This window comes from Bidens hawaiensis, unplaced genomic scaffold (genome assembly GCF_021521415.1).
Source record: "Bidens hawaiensis isolate Kalapana, Puna unplaced genomic scaffold, B.hawaiensis_p1.1 tig00008819_1, whole genome shotgun sequence".
NCBI lineage: Eukaryota > Viridiplantae > Streptophyta > Magnoliopsida > Asterales > Asteraceae > Bidens > Bidens hawaiensis.
The window spans coordinates 605,126-623,037 of NW_027491636.1; the positions used below are offsets into that span (position 1 = coordinate 605,126).

The following is a 17,912-nucleotide window of genomic DNA, read 5'->3' on the forward strand; positions in this document are numbered from 1 at the left end:
TGTGATTAAGATTAGAGGTTAATATAATAATTAAATTTATAATAAGAGTTATTTTATCTAATTAAATATATAGTGGTTTGTGATGATTTGTCGGTTTTTGGAGGTTTGTTGTGAAAAAAAATGGGGTTTTTAAAATAGTTCATCTTCGTTGGTTGCGATTTAATTTGACGGACGATTATTAACCGCTAGAAGAAGAAATTGACGATCTAGTGAGTTTTAGGCAATGATATACATCTATTTATACATTTTGTATCTCGTGTAAAGTTGTGTTTCTTTAATGTTTTGAGTTCGGTTTGATTCGTGTTTCGTTTATCTTTCTTTAATTTAAGTTTTGAGTCAAGTATGTTATAGTTATAGTGTTTTAACTCTTTTGGTGTCTTACATGTTAAGCTTTAATTCTTTCTATCATTTTATGGGAAGTTTGAGTTCGTTTTGTTCGTTGATGATTACATGATTATTCCACTTAGCGTTTCGATTTGTTTTCACGTAGATGGTGATTTATAAGTCAAGAAAAAGATGATCTAGAATGTTCTTATTGTTACTTGAAGTTCAAGAAAGAGATCAAATGAGTTTAAGTAACAAATAAACAACAAAAATTTGTGCCTCCCTCCATGACCACGCCGCGCCATGCGAAGGCAAGCCTAAGGGGGGCCGCGCGGCGCCTAGGCCTCCCTGATCAGCCATCTTTGCAAGTCCAAGCCCGTTACTCGCTTATATAAACATCTTTTATAAACCTAGCCGATTCTACACACTTTGGCAGCCGATTTTGGAGAGAAAAACCAAGAGTTTGAAGGTTCTTTAAAGGTTGATTACATTGGAGATCAAGGAGCTTTCATTCAATCGATCAAGAAAGGAGTCTTAAGGGTTTTATCGCTCTACTTTCTTCGTTCTTGTTATTTATCATGAATCTCTTTTGTTTTTCTTGTTTAGTATTGTTTTTAATAATGATTCTAGGATAGACTTCATGTCTACCTAGGTTTGATGAACATGTTTGATGCATGATTCTTGCTTTGGACTAATGTTTTGATTATGGTTTCGTTATTTTAATAGTAAAAGACTTGATTTTGCTTTCTTGATGCATATGAATGTTTATTATCTTGATTGATTATTAATTATTGCTTCACATGGATCTTTTATCTCTTGATTGTGTTCTTTAGATTTAGGGTTTATGTTTAATCATTACTTGGTGTTTTGATTATTGTGATTGAATGGGCCCATTAGATCATAGAAGCTAGTTGATAGTTGGTTAGGGTTTTGAATGTTCTCCTAATTTCCAATAGCTGAAAGGTGAGGAGTTATTCATGTGTCTTGGTCAATTGCATGCTAGGATAGATAGTGACAATATTCTTGCTTATTGTGTTGATCCTTGTTCATGATGTCGTATTTAGCTTATCAAGTTATCTAGGGTTTAGTGTTTCGTGAGATTGCTTGCCTAAGATACTATTAATTAACCCTATTTGATAACCGTGAGGAAATCAATACAACTGATTGCTTAATAATCTAATATTCATTCTTTAGGATTTTACTTGATGCGATTGAGGGTCCTTTAGGGTTTGTTAGATGAATACGTTTAGAAATCAGTTTCCATATCATGTTATTTGTCCATTGCTTGATGATTGTTGATACATGGGATTCTTACCTAGGTAGATTCCTTCTCTGATTGATTTCGATCTTGTGTTTTATTGCTTATTTCTAGTTTACTCGTTTATTTAATTTCTTAGTTTAATATTAGTTTAAAAACCTCCTTAAAACATTAATAAAAAATAGTCGTGTCGTAGGTCGAGTCTAATTAGCGAATTAACGTAATTTATAGAGTCCTATGGGTTCGATATTCTGGACTTACATAGCTTTAGTACAATTGACCGGTTCACTTGCCGGTGTTTTGTGTAGTTGAGTCGTAAGTCTAGTTTTTATTACTTGTTTAGTTTAGTTAATATTTTTATTTGACTACTTTTAGCACATCATGTTTATGGCGCCATTGCCGCGGACTCTTGGCAATTACGTTATTTGCGTTAATTGGACTTATTTTATATATACGTGCTATTTGTTTTATTTTTGTTTGATTCGTGGGCGTCTAATTAAATTTTAGTTTAATTTAGTTTTAGTTTTTATTTTTAGTCTACTCACTTAGTCCGTTGCGTCCTTAAGGTTTATGCCACATCTTCGTTCGCAAGGACCACCGTCGGAAGCTACTTCTACACCTAAATCATCACCATCCAGTTCGCCACCGGAAAGTCCGAGAAGTCAACCAGACGTTCAGATAGCCGACAATAGAACAATCGCTGCTCAAGCCTTCGATGGCTTAATAGGAAACCAGTCATGCATCGTCGTCCCCGCGATCGACAACCCCAACTCGTGGAAAATTCCGTCATACGTCATGAACAACATCGTACAAACCAATCAGTTTCATGGGAGTGATGACGAGGATGCACCTGCTCATATTAACCGACTTTACCGCATTTTGAAAACTTTCAATTTACAAGGTGCTACTGAAGATGCTCTATTCTTACATCTATTTTCGTTTTCACTTGCAGGTAAAGATGCTATTTGGCTTGACACTCAACCACCTGGCATGTTTACTACTTGGGAGGCGTTACGTTCAGCGTTTATCAAGAAGTACTTCTCACCTGCTAAAGCGGCTGTTCTTCGCGATATTCATTCTTTTCACATGGAACCAGGGGAGAGATATTGTCATGCTTGGGAGCGCTTTTAGAACATGCTAGACCGTTGCTCACAGAATGGTCTCACACCATGGGCTCTCGTGGAAAAATTTTACAATGGGTTGAACTACGAAACCCAAGTTCGGTTCGACACGGCTGCGGGAGGAAGTTTACTGGCAAAGAAGAATGTCACCGAGTGTAACGAGATGTTTGAGAGCTTCAATCAATCGGACCTTACCAAAGAGCCACATCGCGGGAGTTCCACTCCCGTCAGTAGTACATCCTCATCCGCTCGAGGTGTACACCAGGTTAATATGGATACTAGTGTGGCTGCTGCTTTGGAATCACTCACCCGAGAGGTAAAGGAACTTAAGGCCAAGGTGGACAGGTGTGAGTTTTGTAGAGGTGGACATGGTACGTTGGAGTGCCCGGTGATGAATCAACAGGTTGACTTTGTTGCTGGTCAGAATAGGTTTCCCATCAATTATAACAACAACAGTCAGAGTTAGAACACTTACAAGAACCAGAATCAGAATAATGCTAATTGGCGTCCGTCGGGTGTACCACCCGGATTTCAAAACTCTTATAATCAAGGACAAGGTCAGTATTATAATAATAACACTGATGGTACTAATGTTCAAAATAATGTGCAGGATTCGAACGGTGGAATCGGGCGTTTGGAAGAGATAATGAAGCTAATCTTGGATAGAGATCAAGTTACACAGAAAAAGTTTGCCGAACACGATTTGCTCTTCAAGAATCAACAATCTTCCATTCTCCATAGTCAAAGGACTGTTGGTGATATTGCTCGTCGTTTAGAAGAAAGGCCCCCAGGTCAGTTTTCAGGTATCCCTCAAACTAATCCGGCTGCTCAATTAAACGCCATCTCCACTCGTAGTGGTAGGGTTTTTGGACCGAAAGTAGTTAGTAGAGAAATTAGGAAAGATAGGGACGATGAGTTGATAAATGAGGAGATAGAGGTAGAGGCTCTAGGTAAGTCACATAGTACAACACCAATCATAGAGCCGCAAGTTAAGAAAAACACCGATAAGAATCCGGTTGGAGTCCGGCCACCACCACACACCGTTGACTTAGCCTATGTCCCGTATCGCGCTCGTCTAAAGAATCAAAAAATATACGAAATATTACGGGCATTTTCTTAATATATTTAGCCAATTGAATGTTAACCTTCCATTCGTAGAAGTCCTACAGCATATGCCTAAGTACGCCAAATTTTTGAAAAACCTTTTTAAAAGAAAGGATAAGTTGGAGGAGCTTTCGACTGTGCCCCTAAATGGAGAGTGTTCGGCAGTAGTTCTCAATAAAGTACCGGAGAAATTACCCGACCCTGTTGTTTTAACCATTCCATGCCTTTTCGGAAGTGACACGACATGTCAAGCATTAGCCGATCTAGGAGCTAGTATAAACCTTATGCCATATTCTTTATATGAAAAGCTAGACCTAGGAGATCTCACCCCTACTCGTATGACGTTATCTTTAGCCGATCGTTTCATTAAGTATCCGAGGGGTGCCGTAGAGAATTTGCTCGTTAAGGTAGATAATTTGGTTTTTCCTGTAGATTTTGTAGTTTTAGATATGGAGGCCGACGAGAGAGTTCCAATCATTTTAGGTCGTCCATTCTTACGTACTGCTAGGGCGGTCATTGACGTGTTTGAAGGAAAGATCACTCTTACAGCCGGTGATGATAATGCCACCTATTTGGCTAAGTCCATGAGACATCCGAGTGGTCAAGACGTTCTTATTGATCCATGTCATCGAGTTTACTCGATAGAATCATTTATCTCGGGCATGGATCCTAGTCTTGATTGTTCCCGTTCTGTAAGTTTAACTGTGGGGAAGGAGCGAGCGGTTTCTAGTTCTCGGGTGATTGTTAAGTGTGTTGGAGAAAGAGGTGGTGGAAAGCGTAAGTTTGAGAAGGTTCGTGGTGTTAGAAAGAAGAAGACAAAGGTTGACGAATGGTCGGATCGTGATTCGGTATCCTTGAGGGCATTGGAGTTCTACCGAGGTGGAGGAAGCTCCACGCGGTCCGCCACGTGATTCGCATAAAATGGGTTCTTGAGTGAAAACTCAAGTGTAGAGTTTGTAGATTTTTCTTTATTTTTATTTCTACTTTCTTAGTTTCGTTGAGTCATCGAGTCGCTAACGTAGTCTTTTGTATTTCTTCTTTGTTTTGGTGTTTTTGAGTTTTGCTAGGTAAAAGAGGGACTGTATGAGCTAGAGATGATCCCCGATGAAGACTTTAATGAAAAAGACAAGTGTGAGGATGGAGTAGCAGTGGAGCCGTATACTTCGTGCTTATTTATTTGCTCCTGATTATTATATTTTATATATTTATTGGTGCAATAATTTAATTGCATAATATCTATCGTTATGATAAGATACATTTTTAGATATGTTTGTTTGTTTTTGTTTGGCCGCTTACGTTCGTGAGAGAAGGAGTTATCATTTGCTGAGCACGTTCGTAGTTGGAGGGCATCCATGGAAGAAGACCTTAGCATCATGTTCCATTCGCATTTTACCAGCTAAGTCTTTTCCATTTATCTAGCTTATTAACTTTTTATTTTGTTATTATAATTTTTAGAGTCTTAGTTTTTGTAGTCCGACTTTATTTTATTTTTGTTTTAAGTCGCCCTTATCCTTGCATTGAGGACAATGCAAAATTTAAGTATGGGGATAGGATATTTGAGTCGTAGTTTAAATCGAGTTTAAATAAAAAAAGAAAAAAAATTTGAAAAAAAAAATGAAAAATGTTTTAAAAATATCCCTTGAATATAGTTTTTTTGCATTAAAGTGGGAGATGATGATATTTATCGGGAAATCGGTTTTTCAAACTACTAATAATATGAGATAAATAAAAGAAAACACACTTAACTTGGGATGTGTCGGTAGGCTTAGTCTTGAGAATGAAAGGGCAATTTGATAAAATGGTTAAAACAGAAATCTTTTGTGGGTAAAATGTTTTGTCCGTGGAAGATAAGTAATGAAAGGTCGGGCCATATTCAAGCCTCAATTATTGGTATGAAAAGTGGAAATATTATGCGTTTTAAAATCTGAATACGTTATCATATGATGCTTGGGTAGGTTTAACGTTAGAGTATCTCGTGTAGCCTGTGATATAAACTTAAAACTACTAGTTTAGTGTTTTACACCTCATTGGCGTATGGTTTTATAACCTTAAATCTTGTATTGATGGGATGCTTCAGGTCCGAAGACCATGGGTCTGTATGCAATCTATTCATCTGGGTATTCACAATTCCTAAGTGGGGTTGTGGATATTTAAAATAAAGCCAAAAAGAGCAAACCCTAATAAGTCTATAAACATGATCACAAAAGTATAAAGTACAAATTCACTACAGACTTGATCATCCACGCTGTTAGCCATGTGGGGTCCCCTTGCTCGCGTCTCATTACCATTAAGAAACGGACCACAAGGGACACGCTACATTTAATCCCTACAGATGAAATTTTGCATGCTCACCTATGGTGATGGGTTCGGGGTATTGCTTGATAATGGGGGTATGTCATGTTGTGGGGAGCACTAGCTATTAATTAATTGTACCTTAATCGTATCTAATGGCTGTTTGGTAGACTTTGATGCTTAAGCTTAGGTGGATAAACAATACCCTTGATCGTCTTAACTATTCATGAAAAAAATAGAGCAACAAAAGTTTTAATTCTGCTAATTTTGAGGTTTAAGTCAATTTGGGGTGGTCTGGTCCGGTAAAAGCTAAAAATAAGCGGGTCTTAATTGTGTAAACCACTGAGTACTAATTGTCGGATCTTACTTGTCTCGGTAAAGATTAAGGCGTGGGTTTAAGTGGACAACAATATCGGTGATCGCGGTTTTTGCGTTCTTCTCAGCTTTAAAACTTAACCTATATGTTTGTTAGACTGTAATTTTCCGATTCTGATCCAACTACATCAGACTTTTTCAGGGACGAAAAAAGAGTAAGTGTGGGAATATTTGATATACATCTCGTATCCCGTGTAAAGTTGTGTTTCTTTAATGCTTTGAGTTCGGTTTGATTCGTGTTTCGTTTATCTTTCTTTAATTTAAGTTTTGAGTCAAGTATGTTATAGTTATAGTGTTTTAACTCTTTTGGTGTCTTGCATGTTAAGCTGTAACTCTTTCTATCATTTTATGCGAAGTTTGAGTTCGTTTTATTCGTTGATGATTACATGATTATTCCACTTAGCGTTTCGATTTGTTTTCCTGTAGATGGTGATTTATAAGTCAAGAAAAAGATGATCTAGAAGGTTCTTATTGTTACTTGAAGTTCAAGAAAGGGATCAAAATAGTTTAAGTAACAAATAAACAACAAAAATTTATGCCTCCCTCCATGACCACGTCTCGCCGCGCGAAGGCAAGCCCAAGGGGGGCCGCGCGGCGCCTAGGCCTCCCTGGTCAGCCATCTTTGCAAGTCCAAGCCCGTTACTCTCTTATATAAACATCTTTTATAAACCTAGCCGATTCTACACACTTTGGCAACCAATTTTGGAGAGAAAAACCAAGAGTTTGAAGGTTCTTTGAAGGTTGATTACATTGGAGATCAAGGAGCTTTCATTCAATCGATCAAGAAAGGAGTCTTAAGGGTTTTATCGCTCTACTTTCTTCGTTCTTGTTATTTATCATGAATCTCTTTTGTTTTTCTTGTTTAGTATTGTTTTTAATAATGATTCTAGGATAGACTTCATGTCTACCTAGGTTTGATGAACATGTTTGATGCATGATTCTTGCTTTGGACTAATGTTTTGATTATGGTTTCGTTATTTTAATAGTAAAAGACTTGATTTTGCTTTCTTGATGCATATGAATGTTTATTATCTTGATTGATTATTAATTATTGCTTCACATAGATCTTTTATCTCTTGATTGTGTTCTTTAGATTTAGGGTTTATGTTTAATCGTTAGTTGATGTTTTGATTATTGTGATTGAATGGGCTCATTAGATCATAGAAGCTAGTTGATAGTTGGTTAGGGTTTTGAATGTTCTGCTAATTTCCAAAAGCTCTAAGGTGAGGAGTTATTCATGTGTCTTGGTCAATTGCATGCTAGGATAGATAGTGACAATATTCTTGCTTATTGTGTTGATCCTTGTTCATGATGTCGTATTTAGCTTATCAAGTTATCTAGGGTTTAGTGTTTCGTGAGATTGCTTGCCTAAGATACTATTAATTAACCCTATTTGATAACCGTGAGGAAATCAATACAACTGATTGCTTAATAATCTAATATTCATTCTTTAGGATTTTACTTGATGCGATTGAGGGTCCTTTAGGGTTTGTTAGATGAATACGTTTAGAAATCAGTTTCCATATCATGTTATTTGTCCATTGCTTGATGATTGTTGATACATGGGATCCTTACCTAGGTAGATTCCTTCTCTGATTGATTTCGATCTTGTGTTTTATTGCTTATTTCTAGTTTACTCGTTTATTTAATTTCTTAGTTTAATATTAGTTTAAAAACCCCCTTAAAACATTAATAAAAAATAGTCGTGTCGTAGGTCGAGTCTAATTAGCGAATTAACGTAATTTATAGAGTCCTATGGGTTCGATATTCTGGACTTACTTAGATTTAGTACAATTGACCGGTTCACTTGCCGGTGTTTTGTGTAGTTGAGTCGTAAGTCTAGTTTTTATTACTTGTTTAGTTTAGTTAATATTTTTATTTGACTACTTTTAGCACATCAGGCAACTTCACCGACGATTTGATTTAAAGAGAGGTCATTTTCCGTTCATCTACGGTTTAAATCAAACAATTTTGTATCTCCGGCGAGAGGTGATGGTTGTGTTTAAGTAGGTGGGTGTGATCTTTTTTTAGGGTTAATCCGATCTAATGAAAGAGTGGGGGTATTGGGATAATGTGTAGGGTATTGGGATAATGTGTAGTAGGTGGGTTAAATATAAAATTGAATATACTATTAATAAAAATCTTAACTATAACTTTAGGTTAGATTAATATGTAAAACAAAAATTATAAAAGTGTTGTTCAAAAAGAAATTCAAGAGTATTTTATTTGATTAATTAGATATAAGGTAGTAGGTGATGATGTGTCGGTTTGTGAAAGTTTGTTGTTGTGAAAGAAAGTATGAGTTTTTGTGAAAGGTTAAAATCTGATGTGGTGCTGATGTGACAGTTTGTTGATGTTTATTATTGTGGATGCTCTCCGCAACGGGGTGGGTTGCCCGAGGTCGAGTCCAGTTGGCAAGCGACGGACTGACATCAACCGGACTTCACCATTGTAGTGCCAAAGTCCGTTTATTACGTCCGGGGCTGTAGACGTTAGAAGAACGGATAGATGTGGGCCCATTTTTATATTAATTAATAAAAAAACGAGTTTAAACATTCTTAAATTTTAACAATCGATCTATGGAACCAATCAATATCTGTTTCAACTTTCATAAAGGGGTTTTTGATGTAAATGATTTGAAGACACTAACCGTATTTCGTTGGTTCTTTAATTTGACAACGAAGAGTGTGAATCAATCCATTTCTGGAAAGACTAATTTCCGTTCAAAGGGATGGATGGTGATGGTTGTTCTTATCTAGAATTAACTAGGATGAAAAAAAGTAAAGATAAAGGAAAGAAGGAAAGAGGAATGATAGGTGGGGTGCAGTGGTATAATATAGAGTAATTAGTTGGGCATTTTTTTCAATTTTTTTTTGTTGAAAAAACAAATTTATTATTTTAGTTAATATAATAACATGATTAAGATTAGAGGTTAATATAATAATTAAATTTATAATAAGAGTTATTTTATCTGATTAAATATATAGTGGTTTGTGATGATTTATCGGTTTTTGGAGGTTTGTTATTGTGGAAAAAAATGGGGTTTTTAAAATAGTTCATCTTCGTTGGTTGCGATTTAATTTGACGGACGATTATTAGCTGCTAGAAGAAGAAATTGACGATCTTGTTAGTTTCAAGCAACTTCACCGACGATTTGAGTTAAAGGGAGATCATTTCTGTTCATCTACGGTTTAAATCAAACAATTTCGTATCTCCGGCGAGAGGTGATGGTTGTGTTTGAGTAGGTGGGTGTGATCTTTTTTTTAGGGTTAATCAGATCTAATGAAAGAGTGGGGGTATTGTGATAATGTGTTGTAGGTGGGTTAAATATAAAATTGAATATACTATTAATAAAAATCTTAACTATAACTTTAGGTTAGATTAATATGTAAAACGAAAATTATAAAAGTGTTGTTCAAAAAGAAATTCAAGAGTATTTTTATTTGATTAATTAGATGTAAAGTAGTATGTGATGATGTGTCGGTTTGTGAAAGTTTGTTGTTGTGGAAGAAAGTATGAGTTTTTTACAAAAGTTTGAAATCTGATGTGACATTGATGTGGCAGTTTGTTGATGTTTATTGTTGTGGATGCTCTCCACAACGGGGTGGGTTGCCCGAGGTCCGAGTCCAGTTGGCAAGTGACGGACTGACATCAACCGGACTTCACCATTGTAGCGCCAAAGTCCGTTTATTACGCCCGGCTCTGCAAACGTTAGAAGAACTAATAGATGTGGGCCCATTTATATATTAATTAATAAAAAACAAGTTTAAACATTCTTAAATTTTAACAATCGATCTATGGAACCAATCAATATTTGTTTCAACTTTAATAAAGGGGTTTTTGATGTAATTGATTTGAAGACACTAACCATATTTCGTTGGTTGTTTAATTTGACGACAAAGAGTGTGAATCAATCAATTTCTGAAAAGACTAATTTCTGTTCAAGGGGATGGATGGTGATGGTTGTTGTTCAGATCTAGAATTAACTAGGATGAAAAAAAGAAAAGAGAAAGGAAATAGGGAAAGAGGAACGGTAGGTGGGGGTGCAATGGTATAATATAGAGTAATTAGGTGGGCATTTTTTTTAATTTTTTTTTTGTTGAAAAAACAAATTTATTAGTTTAGTTAATATAATAACATGTGATTAAGATTAGAGGTTAATATAATAATTAAACTTATAATAAGAGTTATTTTATCTGATTAAATATATAGTGGTTTGTGATGATTTGTCGGTTTTTGAAGGTTTGTTGTTGTGGAAAAAAATGGGGTTTTTAAAATAGTTCATCTTCGTTGGTTGTGATTTAATTTGAAGGACGATTATTAACCGCTAGAAGAAGAAATTGACGATCTTGAGTTTGTAGGCACCAAAACGACCTCACGAACGGTTTTGCTTTTGACACGGTTTTCAAGATAGGTTCGGTAAATCAAACAACCGAACAAAATATAAAGATAAAGACAAGATATGAACGATCTCATTATCGGTTAAAAGATTTGATATATTAAGAACAAACCAACCCATCTAAGGTGAGCTCTGCTTGGGTGATGATTTACATCTTACAAAACACATACAAATGACAAATAAAGTCATATATATATAGCCAAATACAAACATTCTAGAAGTCTAATCCCGTTGAAGCTAAACGTGTGTCCCGAAGCTCTCGTTTCGTGTCCAGTTTCTTCGTAGGCTTTAATTATTAACGTGACTATTAATATATAACGAGTTTCGTAATTTTATATCGAAAGTCACTAAAATTGGCCTGAGTTTGAAGGACGTGGATAGTCAAATCACCCTTCACATTATCTACCTCTTCAATGAATTAAATTTTTACGTCTACGTACCTGTTGAGATGATGAAAGGTGGTATCTTGCATGTATCAACACACAAGTTTTCATCTTATAAATAAATCACATAGAGCAACATCCCTAGTACAATCAATACATCTTACCCAATACATTCCAAACGTTGCAACATGTTACTCCCGTAGTAATAGCTTTAGTCTTCATCTCCTCATTGTTCGTATTATTATTCTCCCAAAGGAAACCAAACCATCGTCTCCCACCTAGCCCCCCATCGTTGCCGATTATCGGCCACCTACACCACCTCGGTCCTCTCATCCACCGGTCATTCCAACGCCTCTCCACCCTCTACGGCCCCCTAATCCACATCCGCCTCGGTTCGGTGTCATGTGTCATTGCGGACACTCCCGAACTAGCCCAAGAATTGCTCCAGAAAAACGACCTAGCTTTCTCTAATAGAAAACACACTTTAGCAGTCGATCATGTCACGTACGGTGCCGCCTTTGCGTTTGCACCGTACGGACCTTACTGGAAATTTATAAAGAAAATATCAACGGTCGAGCTTCTGGGAATCCAGAATCTCGGCCATTTTCTCCCTATTCGAACCAGTGAAATACACGAGCTTCTACGAACGTTAACAGTGAAATCGAAACAAAACGAGAGTGTGAATATGACCAACGAGTTGTTAAAGATATCAAACAATGTTATATGTCAAATGATGATGGGTATTCTATTCTCCGCAAACAAAAGTGAAGCGGAAGAAGTTAAAAACCTTGTGCAGGAAGTGACAACGATATTCGGAGAGCTTAATGTTTCGGATTTTATATGGTTTTGCAGGAAGTTAGACTTGCAAGGGTTTAAGAAGAGGTACGAGGATATACGTACAAGGTATGATACGTTGCTTGAGAAGATCATATCTCAAAGGGAAGAAATGAGAAGAAACGAAGGGAAAGGTAAAGTTGGCAAAGGGAAAGATTTTCTAGACTTGTTGTTGGATGTTTTGGAGGATGAGAAAGCTGAGATTAAGATTACTAGAAACCACATCAAAGCCTTGATTTTGGTAACTTTAATTACTCCTTGATGCTTTAAAACATATCAACCAGATGTTTAGTCATATATGGGAGCTTATTTGGTTTTATTTATGTCTCTCTATCATATGATCATCTCGCTATAATCGTAGTTGTTTTTGTCACTGTTAAGCTGTTAAACGAGTCGTTTTACGGGTTTACATGCTCTAACAAGAACCCGAAATTTTGTGTAATTATTTATATTAAAGTATGTCATGTTATTTATATATTCGTTAAAAAGATTCAAATAAAATTATTTTTATAGGACTTTATTACAGCCGGAACAAATACATCTGCCGTAATCATGGAATGGACGTTAGTAGAACTTATCAATAACCCTAAAGTCATGGAAAGAGCAAAACAAGAGATCGATACAGTCGTGGGAAACATGAGGTTAGTCAAGGAGTCGGATGCGCCAAACCTGCATTACATTCAAGCAATCTTAAAAGAAGCCTTCCGACTTCATCCACCAATTCCGATGTTGATACGGAAAAACGAAAATGTGAGTGTTAAAGCTGGATATGACATTCCCGCTGGATCCATATTGTTTGTTAACAATTGGTCAATTGGAAGAAACCACAAGTACTGGGAGAACCCTTTAGAGTTCAAGCCAGAGAGGTTTCTAGAAGGTGGTGTTCTTAAAACCTCTTTGGATATTAGGGGCCAAAACTTTCAACTTTTGCCTTTTGGAAGTGGGAGGAGAAGTTGTCCCAGTATTAATATGGCTACGAGACAACTCCCGGTGATGATTTCCGCACTCATACAATGCTTTGAATGGAACGTAAATGATAAACAAATGTTGAGTATGGATGAACGAGGTGGACTCACTGCTCCGAGGGCTATGGATCTGGTGTGTTTTCCCTCACTTCTTAAAAACTCTCCACAGGTGTGATTTTTACTTCAGATTGGATGTTATTTTAGCGACGAAATACTGATTGATATGACCGTTAATAATGTTCGTTAATAATGTTCATTTGTTTGCTTGATTGTTTCCTTCTTTTCTCTTTTTCAATGTAAGTGCTTGTATCACATCTAAATAAAATATATAACTATTATCATGTGTGTTTAGGCATGTACACATTGCTTATTGACTTCTTAGTAGGATCGATGTAGTGAGACCGCCTTTAAACATTGACTTTATTACTATACTATAGATCTAGAACTAAACCTGAAAAACATATTTAAAGCATAACTTGGTAAAACTCGGGCGTTGCTATGACTAGTCGAAGCTAATTTGATTGATGTCTATCAGATTCTTCATGGTAGCGGAACTAAACTGCAAAGCATAAATTTGTTTAATAAACTAATTTAAAAAGTAAATAATTAAATTTAAAATGTGGGTGCTTTGGGTTCAAGTCTCACTTGAGACCAAAAAAAAATTAGATGTGTTTTTCCTTAGAGTGGAATAAAGATAATCGGATGGGTCAGTGGACCGTTAGTGATCAGAATTGGCCATTAAAAAAGAAAGAAATTAGTAATCTCCAATAAATTATTAAAATATCCTTAGTGGCACCGACCACCTACTTAAACTACCATATATAATACAAGATAACAACATCTAAAAACATTGTTTTTGTCTTGTTGAGTAATCAAACAGAACAGAAAATATGGAAGGAAAAAAAAAATAAGTGTGTGGGTGTCAGGAATTCCACCACAGTCCCTTCACCTTTGTGAACGCATTTCGTGACACACTTAAATATGAGTAAGTACGTATGTAAAGTAACAAAACAAGTACACTATGATAAAGTAATTCACCATCGTATTGTACTTCCTAGGGGGGACGTTTACTGATAGAATAACACTAATTTAGTTAACTAAAAATATAAAATAGTTGAATGATGGATATTTCATTGTTGAATGATGGATAGTGATAGAATAACATGATTGTCACATCCCGATCAAATGGGCGGATATGTCGTGGCACGACTATGACTGATCAATGCACACAACACTATTAACGTGACATTATTTAAATAGCTTATTCATTTCATTCAACATCATATGGCAACACAACTTGTTCATACAAATAAAAAAAAGTACAAGAAAAATAATAGTTCATTTAACTAAGAACCTAAACGGTTCAAAATAAGATAACGTCTTCAAATCTTCAATCAACCAATTATCAAACATGTAGCATTGCATAAAATATATTTTGTCAACACGTATGTTAGTGAGCAATTTCACTGTTTTAAATATATAATATAAGTCAAAAATCCATAACTCATATATGAAGCCATAATTAAAAACGACAATTGAGGTATATAAATCATGAGTAAATGAGGTTCCTTTCTAATATGTAAACTAACAAATTCTAAGGAGGAGCGTTTGATCATACTTATTAAGGATGAGGATAAGGCCAACTAACAAAAGCAATAAACATTTAGCAAGTAATCATATGAGGCATATAACACACAATCGGAAAATTTATTTTAAGCAACACATAACCCAGAGTTTATGGTTTGAGGATCTAAGTCTTAAATCATTTTTCTTTGAGTAAGTATGCAAGCTACCCCTAAAGTATATAAGAGAAAACAGGGATGAAACTACTCACTTGAAAAAGGTGACGTTGATAAAGAAAAACTTATAATAAATTGTCAAGTAAGCTAGCCTGACGGTTCGGTTTAGCGTGCATGCCCTAGATTGAAAGTCCTTGAGTTAATATCGAGTAACAATGGAATATAAATGATATAATAGTTCATAAAACCAAGGCTTGGGTTTTCGGGATTTTAAATTAGTTTTTACAAAATGTGGTTAAATAAAGCAAGGATAAAATAAAATGAGATTTACATGAAACCGGGTCTTTGATGCTTAGTTTTATTACTCCACCTTTGTAAAGTTTTACATATGGGAGTTAGATTAGTTTAAGTGTGCACGATCCCGCTAATGCATGCATCAAGATCCAACTTCTAATGGTTTGTTCGATTTAGTTGAACATTTGGTGGTTTTGAACGTTGACTAGCTCATGAAGACAAGTGTTTGATTTTACTCGGTTTTGATCTAAAACCTGGTTCAAGCCAATATTTGTTCTCACACTTCCAAATAAACCATATAAAAACTAAAATTCAAAGGAAAACTCATATCTAAAGTGTTTCATGCAACTCGGTTGCTCAAACGTTAATTAAAGTGCAATGAGTGTTCGGATTTGGTTCAGTCCTTGACTCGGTATGAGGTCGAGGATGGTTACCACATGTCCAAGGCCATAGAAAAAAGTAAGTAAAATTTTCATATCCAAACTAAAATTGACGGTTAAATAAGTAAATTTTCCTAAAAACGACCAAACATGCCTAAAATGCATAAATATGTGTTTGAATGTCAAAAACCTTTAATAAATTTGAAAATGGTTTTACTGAGATAAAATAACATAGAACCACTGAAAAATATCAAAAACATTTAACCGAAACGGATTGAAATGCGAAATTCGGTTCCGTTAACTTCTAAAGTCAAACTTAAATAAAACTACCTAGAACAACTTGCAAATTCAAACAATTTGGAAGAATAAGGTGAATATGAGCAGGTAAAATGGCTGAGATTGATGGGGGTATTTATGGGGAAGGATTAGGATTTGGTGCAAGGGAGCACGCATATGTCTGGTGGATAAACCGATGGTGTTTGATTATTTTGTTTAAATGGTTTTTGAATCAAAGATATTGTTTCTAGAGAAAAAAACCATGTGTGGAGGGTTCAAGAATAATTATGGGTTGAGTATTGGTCGGTTTGGATGGTTAAAACACAAGTTTGGTGCTTGAACGGACCAAAACAAACCAATGACCAGTTTCTGTTGTACAAAGTCGTTGGTCACGTACCCACGCCACGCGGTGGGCTATTCTAAGTGGAGTGAGGGTCCTTGGCCAGAATTTGAATTTTGGCAAATTTGGTCCCTACAGTTCATTTTAGATCGTTTTGAACATAAAATATGTGTTTTAAACACCGTTAAAGACTTTGGAACGAAACGACAAGTATAAAACATAATTATTTTATTTTAATTTCAAAGGATATGAAAAGCAAAACAGATCAGATTTACAATACACATACGAATACAATAACACTGACGTGGATGGAAGAGAGCGTGAATAATTATTAATAAAAAAGAGATGGTTACTTCCTTCACCTCTATAGTTTTTCAAATTTTTTTAGAAGAATGTCATAAAGCGAAAGTTATACATGTATTAAATGTAGGGGTGTCAATCGTGCCGGGTTAGCGTGTTGATATTCTTCAACCCTAACCCAACCCATATTTTTATTTGTGTTGTGTCGACCCATTTAAATTCGCGTTGTGTTCGTATCGTGTTTTAAGTCAACCCATTTTACGTTCATTTACGAATATGAGTAATTACCTAATGACTTAATAATAATCTAAACAATCAATTACTCTTATTCATATAAAACATAGATTCTAATAACTTGTGATAGATCTAACTGTTTTTTTGTGTATTTTTCTCTCATTCTTAATTAACAAACTTAGGTTCACATCTTTGGTTCAAAATAAGAATAAAAGAATGAAAATAATAAGAGAATATACGGTTGAGACTAATAAAATAAAAATGTTGCAAGTGAATAGTGGATAAAAATATTTTAAAATGTAATTAGCTTTTTAAAAGTTAAACGGATCGGATTTACAATACACATACGAATACAAATGCAAATCGAAAATAACGAATGTCACAATAACACCGACGTGGATGAAAGAGAGCGTGAATAATTATTAATGAAAAAGAGATGGTCACTTCCTTCACCGTTATAGTTTTTCAATTTTTTTTTTAGAAAAATGTCATAAAGCAAAATACACGTATTAAATGTAGGGGTGTCAATCGTGTCGGGTTAACGGGTTGATAGATTTAGGGTTAGTGTGTTGAGATTTTTCAACCCTAACCGAACTATATTTTTATTTGTGTCGTGTCGATCCAACTTTTAAAAGTTAAACTTGGATATATGAAATATTATAAATCAAAGTATTTAACTTTAAAATTTGACACTTCTTATCTCTAAAATCAAAATATTAGATTCTCTAAAATTCTTAAACAGGTTAAAAGGTCAACCCACTTTTTAACGGGTCATGTTCGGGTTGACCTATTTTTTTATACAGGTCAGGTTCGGATTGACCTGTTTAAGCGAACGAGTCGTGTCAGCCGATCCAAAACTTGTATTTTTCGTGTTGGATTTCAAGTTGTGTCAGGAATTGATAGTCCAAAAACGATAAAGAATGTGAAAGAAATACATAAATTAATCCTTACTTGATGTGTAATGTAACATAGTAGTTATCTTTTTCAATTCGGAGAGATGGTTGAGTGGACGAAAGCGGCGGATTGCTAATCCGTTGTACGAGTTATTCGTACCGAGGGTTCGAACCCCTCTCTTTCCGTCGATGACTTTCTATTTTTTTTCTAGTTAAATGTGTGAAATAGCTAATAGAAACTAAAAATATGAAGAAAATTATAAATAAAGCAAGAAAAACAATCTATTCTTCATGTCCAAGATTATGTCCTGGATCATTAAATAGGAATCCTAAGATGAAGAGAGAAACAAAAAAATATTACTACTGTGTAAACGAAAATTTTGAGAGTAACATTACACAAC

General features: G+C 35.3%; 1 protein-coding gene and 1 non-coding gene across 2 annotated transcripts in view; both read left to right on the forward strand.

Moving 5' to 3' along the window:
• The window catches only part of LOC143530021 (cytochrome P450 93B2-like), a 32,836-nt gene extending 19,555 nt beyond the window's left edge, over positions 1 to 13,281 (forward strand). Inside the window, exons 2-4 of the mRNA XM_077025662.1 lie at positions 2,535 to 2,641; positions 11,402 to 12,331; positions 12,604 to 13,281. Coding sequence (XP_076881777.1) covers positions 2,535 to 2,641; positions 11,402 to 12,331; positions 12,604 to 13,230 — 1,664 coding nt within the window. The 3' untranslated portion in view covers positions 13,231 to 13,281. The remainder of the gene's footprint in view (positions 1 to 2,534; positions 2,642 to 11,401; positions 12,332 to 12,603) is intronic.
• Positions 13,282 to 17,609: 4,328 nt separating this feature from the next.
• On the forward strand, positions 17,610 to 17,697 carry TRNAS-GCU (transfer RNA serine (anticodon GCU)). The gene has a single exon. It is a non-coding gene; the product is annotated as a tRNA-Ser (tRNA).
• Positions 17,698 to 17,912: the final 215 nt, after the last annotated feature.